This window comes from Hemiscyllium ocellatum, chromosome 9 (assembly GCF_020745735.1).
Source record: "Hemiscyllium ocellatum isolate sHemOce1 chromosome 9, sHemOce1.pat.X.cur, whole genome shotgun sequence".
Lineage (NCBI taxonomy): Eukaryota > Metazoa > Chordata > Chondrichthyes > Orectolobiformes > Hemiscylliidae > Hemiscyllium > Hemiscyllium ocellatum.
The window spans coordinates 68,062,902-68,078,172 of NC_083409.1; the positions used below are offsets into that span (position 1 = coordinate 68,062,902).

At 37.9% G+C, this 15,271-nt stretch overlaps 1 protein-coding gene across 1 annotated transcript; it reads right to left on the reverse strand.

Moving 5' to 3' along the window:
* Positions 1-9,004: 9,004 nt before the first annotated feature.
* tal1 (T-cell acute lymphocytic leukemia 1) lies at positions 9,005-14,647 on the reverse strand. Its single transcript, XM_060830435.1, has 4 exons — positions 14,530-14,647; positions 11,680-12,254; positions 11,150-11,229; positions 9,005-10,761 (listed from the first exon to the last, which is right to left on the reverse strand). The coding sequence occupies exons 2-4, from the start codon at positions 12,150-12,152 to the stop codon at positions 10,340-10,342; spliced, it is 975 nt and encodes a 324-aa protein (XP_060686418.1). The 5' UTR covers positions 12,153-12,254; positions 14,530-14,647; the 3' UTR covers positions 9,005-10,339.
* Between the last annotated feature and the right edge of the window lie 624 nt (positions 14,648-15,271).

Sequence of the window (15,271 nt, forward strand, 5' to 3'; positions counted from 1 at the left end):
ATTGCAATCCCTTAGGGCAGTGAATCTGCAGTTCCATTGATCAGTAAGGCATCTGCTGCAATGGCAGCTATCAGATCCTGAAAACCATCTGATCCATCAGTCACTGTAACGTAACACACATGATTCACACTGTGGTTTAATTAGCTACCAATTTCCTCTGGAGCTGAAGTTTCCTTTCTTGGATATGGGACTAGTCTCTGTCCATGCCTTAACCAGCTAATTTTGAAAATAGTACGTAGATTGGCACAGTACAGGCCCTTTGGTCCTCAATGTTGTGCTGACCTTTTATCCTACACTAAGAACAAACTAACCTACATACCCTTCATTTTACCATCATCCAGGAGTCACTTAAATATCCCAAATGTACCACTGGTGGCAGTGCATTCCATGCACTTATCACTGTCTGTGTAAAGAACCTACCTCTGACATCTCCCCTAAACCTTCCTCCAATCACCTTAAAATTATATCCTCTCCTGATACTTGTTTCCAATGGGGTTCAATAGCTGATGTATTTGTGCTGGCTGGAAGAGATAACTGGATATTCTTTAAGCAATCACATGTAGTTAATATCATGTATCTTCAGAAAAATCCTCAGAACTCACTCATGTGTATAAAGTACCTCAATCAAAACTCTGAAGCACTATGTGGCCTTCTCTGCATTTCTGATTGCCAGTATGCCCACGTCTTTCTTCACTTCTTGTGTATGTGGTACTTGAAAGCAGTGCAATGCTCAGTCACTAACCTGGCAGTGATAACAAGCTAACAACCTAACCAATAACAGCAAAATTCAAGGGGACTCAGGAGGCTGAATAGTCTACTTCACACTGTAGGGATTCTATGACATCAAAGTGAATGCCCACAAGCTGCATCTATCTGCCATTGAAGTTGACGAAAGATTTGAAGACAAGAATATTTTCTGCGATAGCTTTCCTTTGTAGATGTTGTACAGCAATTATTCCAGTAAACTCATAGCTAAGTGGGAATAAAGTTGTCAGTTGAGAACTTTAATGTTAGAGAAGTAAATAGATGTGGAAATATGAGATTAACATGGAGGAAAGCAGTTCTGACAACTTTGCAGCCAAACTGTAGGACACAGAGTAAAGGCACCTTTAAAGCTGTGCCTTGAAAGAGTAATGTAAAGGCTTGTGAGAAGATTTGTAGCTCGGGTGCTCATTGTTGTGGTTCTGTTCGTCGAGCTGGGAGTTTTCGTTGCAAACGTTTCGTCCCCTTTCTAGGTGACATCTTCAGTGCTTGGGAGCCTCCTGTGAAGCGCTTCTGTGCTGATTCCTCTGGCATTTATGGTGGTTTGAATCTGCCGCTTCCGGTTGTCAGTTGCTGTTCGCTGCAGTGGCCGGTATATAGGGTCTAGGTCAATATGTCTGTTGATAGATCTATCAACAGACACATCGACCTAGACCCTATACATGGGCCACTGCAGCGGACAGCAACTGACAACCGGAAGTGGCAGTTTCAAACCACTATAAATGCCGGAGGAATCAGCACAGAAGCGCTTCACAGGAGGCTCCCAAGCACTGAAGATGTCACCTAGAAAGGGGACGAAACGTTTGCAACAAAAACTCCCAGCTCGGCGAACAGAACCACAACAGTAATGTAAAGGATAGATGTATATGTGTTTATATGTGTTGCTTAAAGAAAGTAAGGAAAGCGCTGATTTCCAGTGTGAAAAGCACTTTTTTCTATTTCAGTACATCATTGGTACATTGGTTATCATGTGAATAGTTCCATACATACAGTTAATAATGTTGTCTAAATTGGGGATCCCTCTACTTAAAAGAAAAATATCCCTAGATAAATAGAAAATTCCAAAGTGTTTCTGCTGACAGTTGCTGTTAAAATATTTGTAGATAGGTGAGTGATATAAAGGTTTCAATTGGTTTCTCAATAGAATATTTCATAGAAAGCAATTGCTTGCATAGCTCCATTAAAAACATTCTGCAACATAGCATATGAGAAAAAATGATCTTGACTGCCACTATCAGTGTAGTACAGATCAGTGACTTGGATGTCATTTCCCTTTAACAGAGAAGCAAGTCCATCCAAAATAAAACAAACATATTAATAATCTGTTAAAATAGTGGACTGAAGAATGTTTTGCAAAAACACAAATTATCCTCTCTGTAGGACTTAAGGGAAAGGAACTGTAAGTAAATAAAATTCATACAATTGATATTTTTTGCAGTGCATGTGATATACCATCTGAATGAATTTGCAAGCTTTGGCCTTATTGAAAATTTTGAAGGAAATGTTCATCAAGAGCCTCAAGTTCATCTAAAGTAAGTATGCGCAATAGCATGTTGCTACTGTCACATCAGACTAGGTACTGGAGAGGGAAAGGGAGAAGCTGGCTGCATTAGAGAGTGAATCTACAACCACCATTTATGGACCCATTCAATTATATAGTGGTGGTTCAGCTGCATTACTCTTTTGGAACATTTTCATTTTTACTATTTCCTAGGAAGCAACACATTTGGACTAACTGGATGATGATGATAATGCAATATTATAGTGTGTGATACTAACAATGTTCATTTAAAGGACATGCACAATAATTTGGAAGAAAATTAACTTTAATGTCTCTCAAACTGAAAACTAGCTTTATATCTCATTTCAGTGTATAAGAAAGTAAGCATATAACTGGGTTGGCATTCAAATTGTAATTTATGTATGGGCGTGATTTAAATTTTACATAATATTAGCTAAACATTATCCAGTTACATATTTCCATGGAGTGTCACGAAAACTCTGTTATGTTGGCTGAACCTTTAATAAGCACTAAAGGAATCTCTAATTTCAGCAGTTTTTGTATTTTCTTAAACGGTAAGTACAAAGGTGGACCAATACATTAGACCATACATTCACAGGCAATGAATGCAGCTATGTAGCTAATTTTCAATATTAACCTGACATCTAGGAAACTTTCAGATTCGAGGAGGAAAATATCCAGCAATAATCCAAACAATTATGGCACTGCGGTTGAATCTTTAAAAATTGTGAATAGTAGAAGAAATGGACTTCAGAAGCTGAGGAGTTTCACAATTTTGAGCAACTTGGTAAGTGATGAGCTGGTTGTTCAATAGATCTGTTTCATTACAGACACTGTGACAAATCAGTAACACCTATTGCAGCACCAACTGCAATCCCACAACGTATCACACACTGTGACCCTGGCTTGTTTTGTCTCAAGGTCATTGCACATTGCAACAGGTAACAATAGAAAAGATAATTAATTTTCAGTGAATTGTTGCATACAGCAGATTCTCAATATATTTTTGCAAAATTAATTTCTCACATTCCTCATAGTTGCATCAATGCAAGCAGACCAAGTTTTTTTATTCAGTCATGGAATCTGGGCTAAGTTGGATGGGCCAACATTTATTGCCCATCCCTGATTGCTCTTGAGCTGCCACCTTTAACTGCTGTAGTCCATTTGGCATAGGTGCCCCTCACAATACTACACTCACCTCTTGATTTTCCAGAGCCTTTCCCCCAACTACTAGTTAGAGAGAAGAAGGTTGAGAGGTAACTTAATTGAGACATACAAGATAATCAGAGGGTTGGATAGGGTGGACAGTGAGAGCCTTTTTCCTCGAATAGTGATGGCTGGCAAGAGGGGACATAACTTTAAGTTGAGGGGTGATAGGTATAGGACAGATGACAGAGATAGTTTCTTTACTCAGAGAGTAGTAGGGGCGTGGACACCCTGCCTGCAACAATAGTAGACTTGCCAACTTTAAGGGCATTTAAATGGTCGTTGGACGAAAATGTAAATGTGTAGGATAGATGGGCTTCAAATTGGTCTCACAGATCGGTGCAATATCATGGACTGAAGGGTCTGTACTGCGCTGTAAATTTCTATGTTCTATGTTCTATTAGGAATAAGTCAGGAGTATGATGGAATACTTGACAGTTGTTTGCTCTAATTACCTTCAAGAATCTTAACACTACCCATCCCAAAGCAGCCTGCTTGAATGGCACTCCACCTATTACTTTAAACTAGGTGGCTGCATGGTATATCATCTACTAGATTCATGACAGTAGCTTACCATATCTCTTTTAAAAGTATGTTTCAAATCTTCAGCCTCTGTAGCATTAAGGAACAGATAAAAAGATGTGTGAGAATGCCAACACCTCCAAAATTTCCCATCAAGTCACAGAACATCCTGACTTGCAAATATATCACATCTCTGGAGCTCCCTACCAAAGAACTCTGTAGATGCATGGACCAATATTAATGTATTTGTTCAGGAGGGTGTCAGAGCTGATGAAGAATCATCTAGATTCGAAACATTAACTTGCTCTGTCTCCATGGATGCTGCCTGACCAACTGCGATTTCTAGTATTTTTTGTTTTCAACATTTCTGACATTCCTGACGTTCATTCACCCAATGGTTTCAATGAAAACTGATCCAATGAACAAAACCTTATAAGAATATTGAGCCCATTCTTGACTTCACCTGACCTTGGGTATTGTCTTCAAACAGGAATAGAACAGGTTAACATGTGGTCTTGTGAAAGGTTGTGAATGTATGTGTTGTGTTGAGATAATATAATATGAATAGTGTGTGAAATATACCACATCTGTAGAGTTTGTATTTCTAAGGACAGCAATGAGTGCGAAGTGTGCAACTCATAGCAGAAGGTGCTTTAATGGTGTATTTTGTTGTAATTGCAGAGGTGACAGGAGGCAGAACAGAGAAGGCTTCTGATGCCTGAGGCCTAAGGCTCAGTTTGGGGGTCTCTCAGTCTAAGGTCTGGTTTGAGGGATGTGGGTGATTTCTCAGCCAAGTTGTTCAGGTCAGATCATTGAATTTATTGCAGTATTACAGTTAGATTTTAAGCTTGACATTGTTCACATCAATTTCCTCTTCTAACTCTGATAAATGCAGCTTTGGTATACTTCTTGCATCACCTGGAAACTCTAATTCCATTATCTTGATCATCTCTTCCATGAGGAACATGAGAGTGATTTACGAAAATTGGGTAGAACCTTGTAGAACAGTTATTTAAATCTTTAGCTTCACTTAGCAACAATAACTCAGAATAGGTAAAGCACAGTTTTCCTATAAGGGCCACTATCTGCCTGTCATTGATGTCACTGGAACCCAAATTCTCTCAAATTCTCAAACAGCATGAGTGCTACTGGCTGCTGGTCCATCAAAACGAATAATGCATGAGGACCAATGCGGCTCATGCCCCTCATCTATGCGTTAATGCATAACAGTCCCCACAGCTCTTCTTCTACCTGTTTTTGGACCAGTTTGAATTATTGCTCTTCAAGAACTGTATTATTAATGGTCATTTGGAAGTGTAGAGCTTAACTATTGCTGAAAAAAGATGCACGTTGTCATGGCTTTTCGTATTGCACTCAATAAGACAATTCACAAGAATGCCATTCAAGGGGAAACTAAGACTTATACCACACGAGATGCGAGTGCTACTTGATTGGCAAATGGACTCCAATTGTTGCAGGCATTATCATAGAATATGCACCAATTAATGATGACTAAAGATTAATTACAAGACATTATTTACATTTTAAACTAGACGGGTTGACTCTGAAGGCATGCCCTGAGAAATTAACCGGTGAATGGCTGCCACAATTTTGTTGATTTGAAACTGCATAATATGTACATGTTCTTTATGTCTTTCAGTCACAACTAATAATAACTCTAAATATCTCCTAAGTCATTCTTTTGTTGTGGCTAACTTATTTTTTAAAAATGCAAATGTGCAAAGATGTAAATAAATATATCTGTTTTGATACAACAGAGTGCAAACTAGACTTGTTATATTCTCTGCTTTGCTTTCATCTTTCTTGATGACAGTTCCAAAATTATGATCTTACAGTTTGGATTTTAACTATTTGGGTGATAAATTGTGGTTGCAGAACACACCACCATTATTCCACTAATTTCAGTAGAATGAAAATTAGGTTTATTAATAGAATGACCTACTATTTCAACAGGTTATAACCCATATAGTAAAGGTAAAAATTACCCTTATTATGTGGGAATTTATAGGCGTCACTTTAAGTCCAAGCAATATTGCAAGTGTCTCAATTTCAACAAGGGGTTTCTTTAGTTCTTCAAGTTTTGTTCTCCAAGAACACATAATTAATATATTTTAATCTATCTTGCATTGCTTTCTTTAACTTTTTTTCAATGCATTGAATTCGATTGTTCATTGACAGTTTTTTTCTTTTATGATTCAAATTAAAATGTTTCAACCTTAGCTTTATATATGAGGGCAGCAAGCATTACATAGAGAGAAGGGGTACATTGAGAATGTAAGCTTGAATTACTATTTCTGTATTGAATGCTTTGTTTTTATTCTGCAGATCATTTACATCAGAATTAAATATTTCAGAAAGAGTTCTGCAACAAAGTGTAATGAACCGCAATTTAGTAAAGTAATGGTAGTGATTTTGAAATTTTGGTGGGGAGGCTTATTGTTTTAATCTGAAAAGTATAATTCTTATATGCATATCCATTTGACATTAATGTTGTCAATAATGTTTATGCTACAGTTCAGCTACAGTATAATTCTCTTGCCAATACATAATTCTTTTTGTTGTTAAAAGAAGGGTGTTTGAAGCATCTTTTTTTACTATCTCTTGATCACTTTGTTGTTGCCCCAGAGCCTAAAGACATCTTTTAGTAGTAGCATTCTCAACAGTGAACACATTGGTTGCAAATTCAAAATTTCAGGATTTGAGAGCCTTGTCATCAAAATGCTTTTTAGGTGGCATACTAAACCAAAAAAGAAACCTGGTTAGTTTCCACATTTCTGTTTGTAGAACTTTGACTTTTCAAATTGACTGACACAACTGTAGTTGCACTTCAAATCTAATTTATTATTTGAGGAGTAATTCTGATGTCTGGCAGATATTATTTTAGTACAGGTTCTTTCAAAAGTGCTTCAAGTTGCCAGGGTTGGAGGATTTGAGCTACAGGGAGAGAATGAATAGCTGGGGCTCTTTTCTCTGGAGCATCGGAGGCTGAGGGATGATCATAGAGATTTATAAAATCATAAGAGGCATGGACTGGGTGAATAGACAAGGTCTTTTCCCCTGAGTGGGCGAGTCCAAAACTAGAGGGCATAGGTTTAAGATGAGAGGGGACACACTTTTAGGGGGCTAAGGGGCAACTTTTTTCATGCAGAGGGTGGTGCATGCATGGAATAAGCAGCCAGAGGAAGTGGTGGAAGCAGTTACAACCACAACAAAGGCACCTGAATGGGTATATGAAGAGGAAGGGTTTAACAGGGTATGGGCGAAGTATTGGCAAATGGGACTAGATTTATTTAGGATATCTGGTTGGCAGATAGGGAAACAGGGTCTGTTTATGTGCTGACAGCTATGACTCGAAAACTCTAAGTAATTTGAGATATCATGTTTGTTGCTCTGGTTTTGAATGTACCCATCATCAGGACAATTAAGAAGAATCTTTCCCAACTGTTCAAACTCTCAAGATTCAAATACATCAAATCAACCAATAAGTACATTCATGGTTAGATTGTTCAGACTCAGCCAATGAGACCAATGAACCAAAGTTTGTATATGTTTTCTATGAAGCAGAAATGTCACTCATCAGCTTCATGTTTGAAATCAATTTACGACAAAGTCTCTTCTTTTTCATTTAAGATGTGATTTTACATTTGTTTTATTTTTCACCACTTCCCACTTACCGAATAAAATATATTATCCTTTGAATTCTAATATTTATCCAAAGACATACTGAATATCACAGTACAAAGCTGATTGTGTTGCTTCTTCATGCTCAGTTGGATATTCTAATATATATCTCATGCATGTCCAACATATATATTTCAAATATACTATTGTAAAAAGGGAAAAAAAGCAGATTATAATCCAGGGATCCTTGCAGATTATACTAAAATTATATGCTAAATCATATATGTTGGCAAATATGACATTTGGCCAACAAATTCAAAATATCACTCTTCCCCTTAATTCCCCTCAACATAATGATGTTCTGATAGAAAATATTCTGTCTGTGTTACCATGAAAGCAAAGACTGCATCTGATTCTGAGGATTTATTTGGGCATTCATGTATTTGTTATTCACAATAAACAAACTAACCATAGTTGCAGTAAAGCATAAAACTCTTAAGAGAACTCTATTTAGAATTTTGGGTGGCATAGTGACAATGGTTGACATTGCTGCCTCACAGCACCAGGACCCAGGGTTGATTCCAGCCTTGGATAAATGCTAAATTGCCCTGTAATGTATAGGGATATGCAGGCTAGGTGGGTCAACCACGGTAAATGTGAGGTTAAAGAGATAGGGTGGGATGCTTTTTGAGAGGTTGGGGCAGACTCTGTGGCCAAAAAGCCACTATCTGCACTGTAAGAATTCTATGAGAATTAAGTGAAGTTCACAGTGTTAGAAGTTGGGAGGATTAATGCCTTAATTAGGACATTTAGACAGTCTTTAGAAGGCTGAAGTGTTTTCTAGTGTACAGAACTGTGTAATGATAGGCATGTGCACATGTTCCATGAAATATTGCCATCTAAATGAGAGGTATATAAGCATGTTTGCTAACATATAGAACACATGCAGTAGTTTGTAGCATGTGCATTATCTAACATGCAAAATATGTTCTGCTGCACAGTAAATTATGTTAATAGGTGTATGCATCTATTCCTATTCTATGATGGGTATAAATGTTATGATAGGCATGTATTTTCCCAATAGAGAACAGGAGTTATACTTCATGTTTATACATATACTCCTTGACGTATCGTGTAGTTGACATTTTTTGTCACCTCGTTCCTCTGTATCCTATTACAATTTTAGATGTTGTGCATCAATAGACCAGAAAAATCTCAGAGTCTAAATTAAAAATGCCTATAAACTCGTGGGTACGATTATTGTATATAATCGTTCTCTTATTTGTATCAAGCCATCTTTAGTAACGTTACCGAGCAACATTGACTGTTATCTAAGGCGGAGAACATTAGTCATTTAAATTGTATACAATTTATTAAAAGTAAATTCTTGGTAATATAACATTGCATATATTTTACAACAATACGTGATATACATACTGCACACAAACTTTGCAGCCACAGTAGGCTTTACAAAGAGTATCCATCGAGAATCACTTTGTCAGAATGTACGTGGTAGTAGTTATTTGCTTAAGTTAACAGGTTTCGTTACCCAACTTCTGCCAACGCAGAAAAAAAATCACATACAAAATGTACTGAAAGTGCAGTGTGAATTATACACATGGTATTCACAATACATTTAGCAGGCAAGAGCACATGTGGGAAATAAGGAGTGTACCATACCCTTTCTATTTTTAAATAAAATAAACAACACTCGTTGTCCATTGAATTATTAAATACGTGGTTTTCTGCTGTTTTGCAGAATGTTAAAGTACTTTAGAAAAAATGTCACTATTTGTACCCATAAAAATTGCCTGGTGTTTCAGTTAGTCAAAAATTCTGAAGTTTAGAGTTCATGGAATAAATAATGATTTGTCCACAAGAATAGAAAAAGGGCCCGTGAATAGCTGTAACAAGTTTCGTTATACGCAGTAAACTGCCCAATTTTCGACCAATGCATGAAAACATACAAAATAATTATTCCCAGAAATGTACATTTTCAAAAAGTTTAACCCTTCGACATTTTATTTTAATTTCAATATAATCCGCAATGCACGTATGTTTTTTGACTTTTATCTTCTAATTTAGACAAACAAGATGATCTACTTCTGTTGAACATCATAGCATCCCTTTTCGGAGATTCAATCGCCATGCAAATTCAAAGTACCTCTCTCTTCCGCACAGTGCTTCTTTAACATGTTTTTAATTAGTGTTCCGCCTGGAGTCGGGTGCAGTGTACAGAATGATGGGAATATAGTTAAAAGAACTAACATGTAATTCACTAGAAAAAGGATGCTACTGTTCCAACAGAAATAAATATTGGTCCTCTTTGACTTTCCATTACAAAAACGTGGTTCTTTTTCCCATAAACAGCGTCCGAACTTTGAACGGCTGAAGCTTTTACAATATTTACATGTACCTCGACTTTAAGATAAAATTAAATTCTTTAAATTTAAATTATCTTGTCCCTAAACAAAAAACGTCAATGATCAATCCAGTGAGACTTTTAGATTTAAAATCCAGAAGGACAGGAGCCTAGTATTTAAATGTACCTGAAAATGTTAGAGATACACAAAATGTAAAGAAAGTAAAACGTTAATCGATTCAGCAGTCGCTGGTAAAACGGCAAGTCTATGTTCCTTTAGCTGTAGTTTTCCATTCTTCCAGATGCATCATTTTGCAAGGATATCACCGCTGTCCATTGACATCTGGAGGAAGTATGGAGTGGCGGTGGTTTCCATGTCGTGACTCGAGATGATCGTGTTCTTCGCTAAGACTTTCCGGGCTTCCTGTTCCATCGAAACAGCTTCCACAGCTCGAGTCTGGAGACATCTCTTGGATGTCATCACTGGCCAGCCTGGTACTGTCCGCCTCTTTAATCTGTAACCCCCGCTGCTCACCTTCCTGCTCTTGATCGCTCAGTAGTTTGGCCAAGAAATTGATATATTTCATGGCCAGGCGGAGGATCTCATTCTTGCTCAGCTTCTTGTCTGGCGGGTGGGTCGGGATGAGTTTGCGAAGTTCCGCGAAGGCCCCGTTGACATTCTGTTGCCTCCACCTCTCCCTGCTGTTTGTGAAGATCCTGCGGACAATTTTAGGCTGAGCGACACCTAATAGCAAAAATGTAACCAGCTGTGATTGAAGGGATTTGCAGAAGTAATATAAACATTGTAAAGGAAATGCATGCAAGTAGGGGCATACCACAGGGGCGCGCCTGGATATGCTCGCACATCGATTTAAATACATAGTTAAAACATGCAAGCAGGAAGACCTGTTGGAGCACAGCACAAACAAGGAAATGTAACAGGCTTGCATTGTGAGGGAGATTACAGTGAGCTTTTAAGCAACGCACCTTTTACCCCTATGCTTCACGGCTTACCGACCACTATCAATTTTCTTTTGCCACATTTTCTCAGATAGTTACAGCCTTTCAGCCTATTCAGTATGAACTTTCGAGCCGGCGAGGTGTAGGGTAATGAATTCAATGGTGATACATACCAGTAGTGACTTCCACGTCGTAGGGAGTTGGCCTTCTTTTCACTCTATTACTGGAGAACATGTTGAAGGGTTCTGGCTCACTGATCATTTCAACAAGAAAGAAAAGTTTGTGATGAGAAATCAGAATCTTCATGTACTGATCTGAACTGTCAAATTCTGATAAGAGCTTCAAAAGAGTTATATATTCTGAGTGACAAAAATATTTTGTAAGAGGCTGTTCCATAGGGTGCATTGACAATAATTATGAAGAAAACAATAATAGCAAAGATTTCCTAGCATGGGAAATATGAAATCCATGACCTTTTTTTAACCAATCACGAACTATTTGTCCTAAATGAAATTGTGATCACTAGTTAATCTGAAAGCAATTATTATCAATTTATTCTTTTTTTTGAGCCCGGGGCATATCGATTTGCATTCGAATGTTAATCATGTAGCTATTCAGATTCTACAAACTAGCAAACCGATTCAAAATCTTCCAAATCAAAGGAAAGCTATGGGATACCACGATTTACGAACATGGGACTGACCTGTTTAAAAGTGGCAAGGTCTGATACTGGGAAGTGCTGTTATACAGCATTGCTCTGGCTGCAGGCAGAGGGAGATGAGCTGCAGTTAACTGGACCATCCGATTCTCACTCACTGGACTTTGAAGAGTCAGAGGCACCGGGGGTCTCGACAACTCGGTGGTCGGTACTGAATGAGTAAACGTGCCTTTCTGATCCCTCTCATTTATAGGCTGGACTCCCCTTTGCATCAGGTTTATGACTGGCACTTCCGATAGGGGATCAGGGGAGTCGTGTCTCGTTTCCTTGGAAACCCCATCATTTGACGCAGATTGTTGCTCGGCTGGGAGCTGCTGTCCCTCAGTGCATTGATCTGCAGGCTCGCTCGTGCTTTCCGCTTCCTCGCGGTCTGCTCTGTGTCTGGGGAAATCTTTCTGCACAGGACTCAGATCATCGCTGGGAGTTTCACCAAGATCCGATCCGACTTTTTCCATCATCTTGTTGAAAAGCGGAACACTTCACCGTTTTAATCGCGTTACCATGAGATGTCAAAAGGATGGACAAATGCTGAAACAACTTCATCTGCAAGAAATATTCCCCTGAGACAAAATAAAAATATTTAAGGAGAAGAAGACTTCATAATTAAATCATTTAGACTGTACTGAAATAAACGTCTTCGTGATATTTGCAGCATATTGTCAATTTTCAGGCCCATTTTTATGAACAAAACCTCAAATAGTGCAACCAATCGAGTGACTGAGAATTCCATCAAGCGTTTATCGGATTCTATGCATACTTACAAGACTAGTCTAAAATTCGCCAACTATTTTTAACACGAGAATGTGATATAAATATTAACAGGCTTTGAATGCAGTAAATTTGACATGAAAAACTCAGAGGTCAGGTTTCTTTCTCTGGGTTATTAACAAAGTTGAAGCCGTGAATACAAACACTTTTGCATTGAGGAAATTATAAACCAGTGATTCAAAAATTGCGCAAGGAAGTTAAAAAATCTGAATACAGGACGCTATAGTATTCTTTCGTAACCTTTCGCCCGAAGAAGTCGCTTTTATTTGTTACATCCCTTAAGGAAAAACTAATATTCTCCAGACAACACCGTGAACAATATTAGGGGATATTTTATTTCACGTTTAGAATTCGTCTATTTTCGTTCATGTCACGGTGTAGTGCAACTGATGTCAGAGATTTACAACGAGTTCTTGGCGCTGTCATTTGCACAGTACCGTTGAATCTTGCTGTGCTGAGCTCACTGGGAAACTGAGTTCTTTCTTGCACTAGAGTCAACAGAGGAAGCCAGCACCTGCAGCATTTCATGCTGCTTTATTCTTTTTTCTAGCATAAAGCCTCTTGGAAGGATTAAGCATTTCGTAGTTTATGGAAAATCAACCGAGATACTTAAGACAGTTGATCAATTAAGGATTAGGTTTAAACACTCTAAATTCTAAAGCTGCAGGGCACGTTGTAATCTTTTTTCAATGAATTGAGCTCAGAGACATATATATTAGAAGATTGAAATTTAACCTTGAGATTACACTGCTATATTGTGCATAACCCATTTGAAATTAAACAAAACAAAGTTGATAATGCGGGGGGTGGGGGGCGCAATTTGCTCAGTCTTTAGTGTATACATGCCCTCCGATAAACCGCCTTTCCTAAAACATAAAATTCATTGCAAATTAAGTTACTAACCGCCCCTTCACACAATCACTTTCTTCATGTTGCTCACTCTTAGTTAACAAATGTGGAATCTGTTTCTCAAAATAGTGCAGGCTTATGCAAACACACCGCGCACAGAAAATATTCCCATCATTTTGCTGCTGCAATAATGGGAACTCTTTTGTGTCCCTTTAAACTGACGTTCAAATGAACAATTCCTGGGTAGTATTGCATGTATATTATGGCAGTGCAACATGAGGCCTTAGTGGAATGGAAAGGACAAAATAAACACATGAGGACAATAGGACGAAATGAGAGCTGTTTGAATACACGCAGGCTGCCCTCTCTCATCTCTAATGTTTGACACACTGTCAGATATTTTGAAGATTCTGACGCATTAGCTTAAAGCATTTAAAATATTTGATTTTAAAGTGACCTCCCCATAATGTGCAGAGAATCGAATCAAACCCATAGCAGGTACATAAGGACTCTCCATTGTCAACAGCCTACATTTTGGTTGCACTGCAGAAATACAACATCTTAAAAATGAGATCTCACAACATTGTCCTTAAAATTGCTCTCATCCTTCAAAATAATTTGGTGAATGACATTCCCAGCACAACTCCCAGCGAGTTCATTCACAGCGGTTTCTAAGGTAATGGAACGAATCTGAGTGAATGTAATCAGCTAGTTTGTCTTAAACAATGTCTTAAAATGAGTCCTTATTCCTTTACTGACGAAAAATATATCCGTTGTTTTCTCCATAACCGTTGAGATGAATTTTTTTTTCCCTGACAAATTCTTTAGATGCGCAAGATGGCAATTGTGAAAAACTATTGGAACGCAACATATTAAAGCGTCTCCATCCGTTTCTGTCACTGTACCCGGTACTTCCTTTCGAAAAAAAATCATCTCGATGTATACGAATCAAATTAAAATATCATTAGTGACAGTATTATACATAATCCATTAAGCAATTCAAAATGTCCCAAAAACACTCCTCACTCCTGGGACTATTGAAAACAATGCTCGCAGCCATTTCTATGTTTCTTAATTTATCCTGCGTTTTTTTTTAAAAAAGTCATTTTTATATTGCAATCATTTATACTCAGTTCAAAACCAGTCATATTTCGACATTTGAAAATGTGGAAGAATAAAAAGACACCCTTAAGAGGTGGCAATTAGAAATCTACTCACCAGCCTTGTTTATTAGAAAAGTGTTAGCAGCCATTTTCAGCCCCTTCCATGGCTGATCTTTGTGCTGTAATAAGTTTTTTTGGCAGCTTATGCCTTGGAGAGTGGAGTAGATTTTACATCACGTTCGATTTCCTATTTAGTATGGAGAGCGGAACACTACAGCAATGTGGCCAGGCGAGATAAGAAACCAGCACTGGCCGCCCTGCCCAGATAAGACAGCCAAGCCATTATTTATGAAATGATTCATTATTATTTGGCAATTTTATCGAGGGAAAGCGGAAAAATATTGCATGGATATGCATAGGAATAACTTTGGAACGCAAGGCATAAAAACCTTATATAGGTTTTTTGTGGCACTAAAAGACACTGCAGAATAGCAAAATGCTCTTGCCTGCCTACCTGAATTGTAATTTATATTTTTTTTCTCTGTGGCAATTATTCCATATTTTCATTAAATTGGAAACACCTACTCAGCCCTTAATTAATTTTAATGACGAAGTCAATGGATCCAGAGGACTGCTCGTTTTTTTTTCGCTCTATGATGGAACCAAACAAAGCCGCTGTTAAGGAAGGAGATTGAGTAAAATAGTTTCCCATGCTTCCTCGCCAGTTTGAAAATATAGACATTTCCTAGACAGGCATTTTACCTTCCACAGTGCTAAAGTCCGGTATGTTTTAAGTCTTAAAAGAAATGATTTTTATCAGCTTGTGATTGCACTGCAATTGTCTGGGACAAATTCAA

Excerpts from the sequence above, each read along its gene's own strand:
- tal1 (XM_060830435.1), bottom strand. The coding sequence starts at position 12,152 with ATGATGGAAAAAGTCGGATCGGATCTTGGTGAAACTCCCAGCGATGAT. Across the intron at positions 11,230-11,679 it reads ACCTTGCCACTTTTAAACAG|TGAGCCAGAACCCTTCAACA; the intron begins GTCAGTCCCATG and ends TGAAATGATCAG. Across the intron at positions 10,762-11,149 it reads CGACGTGGAAGTCACTACTG|GTGTCGCTCAGCCTAAAATT; the intron begins GTATGTATCACC and ends TTTTGCTATTAG.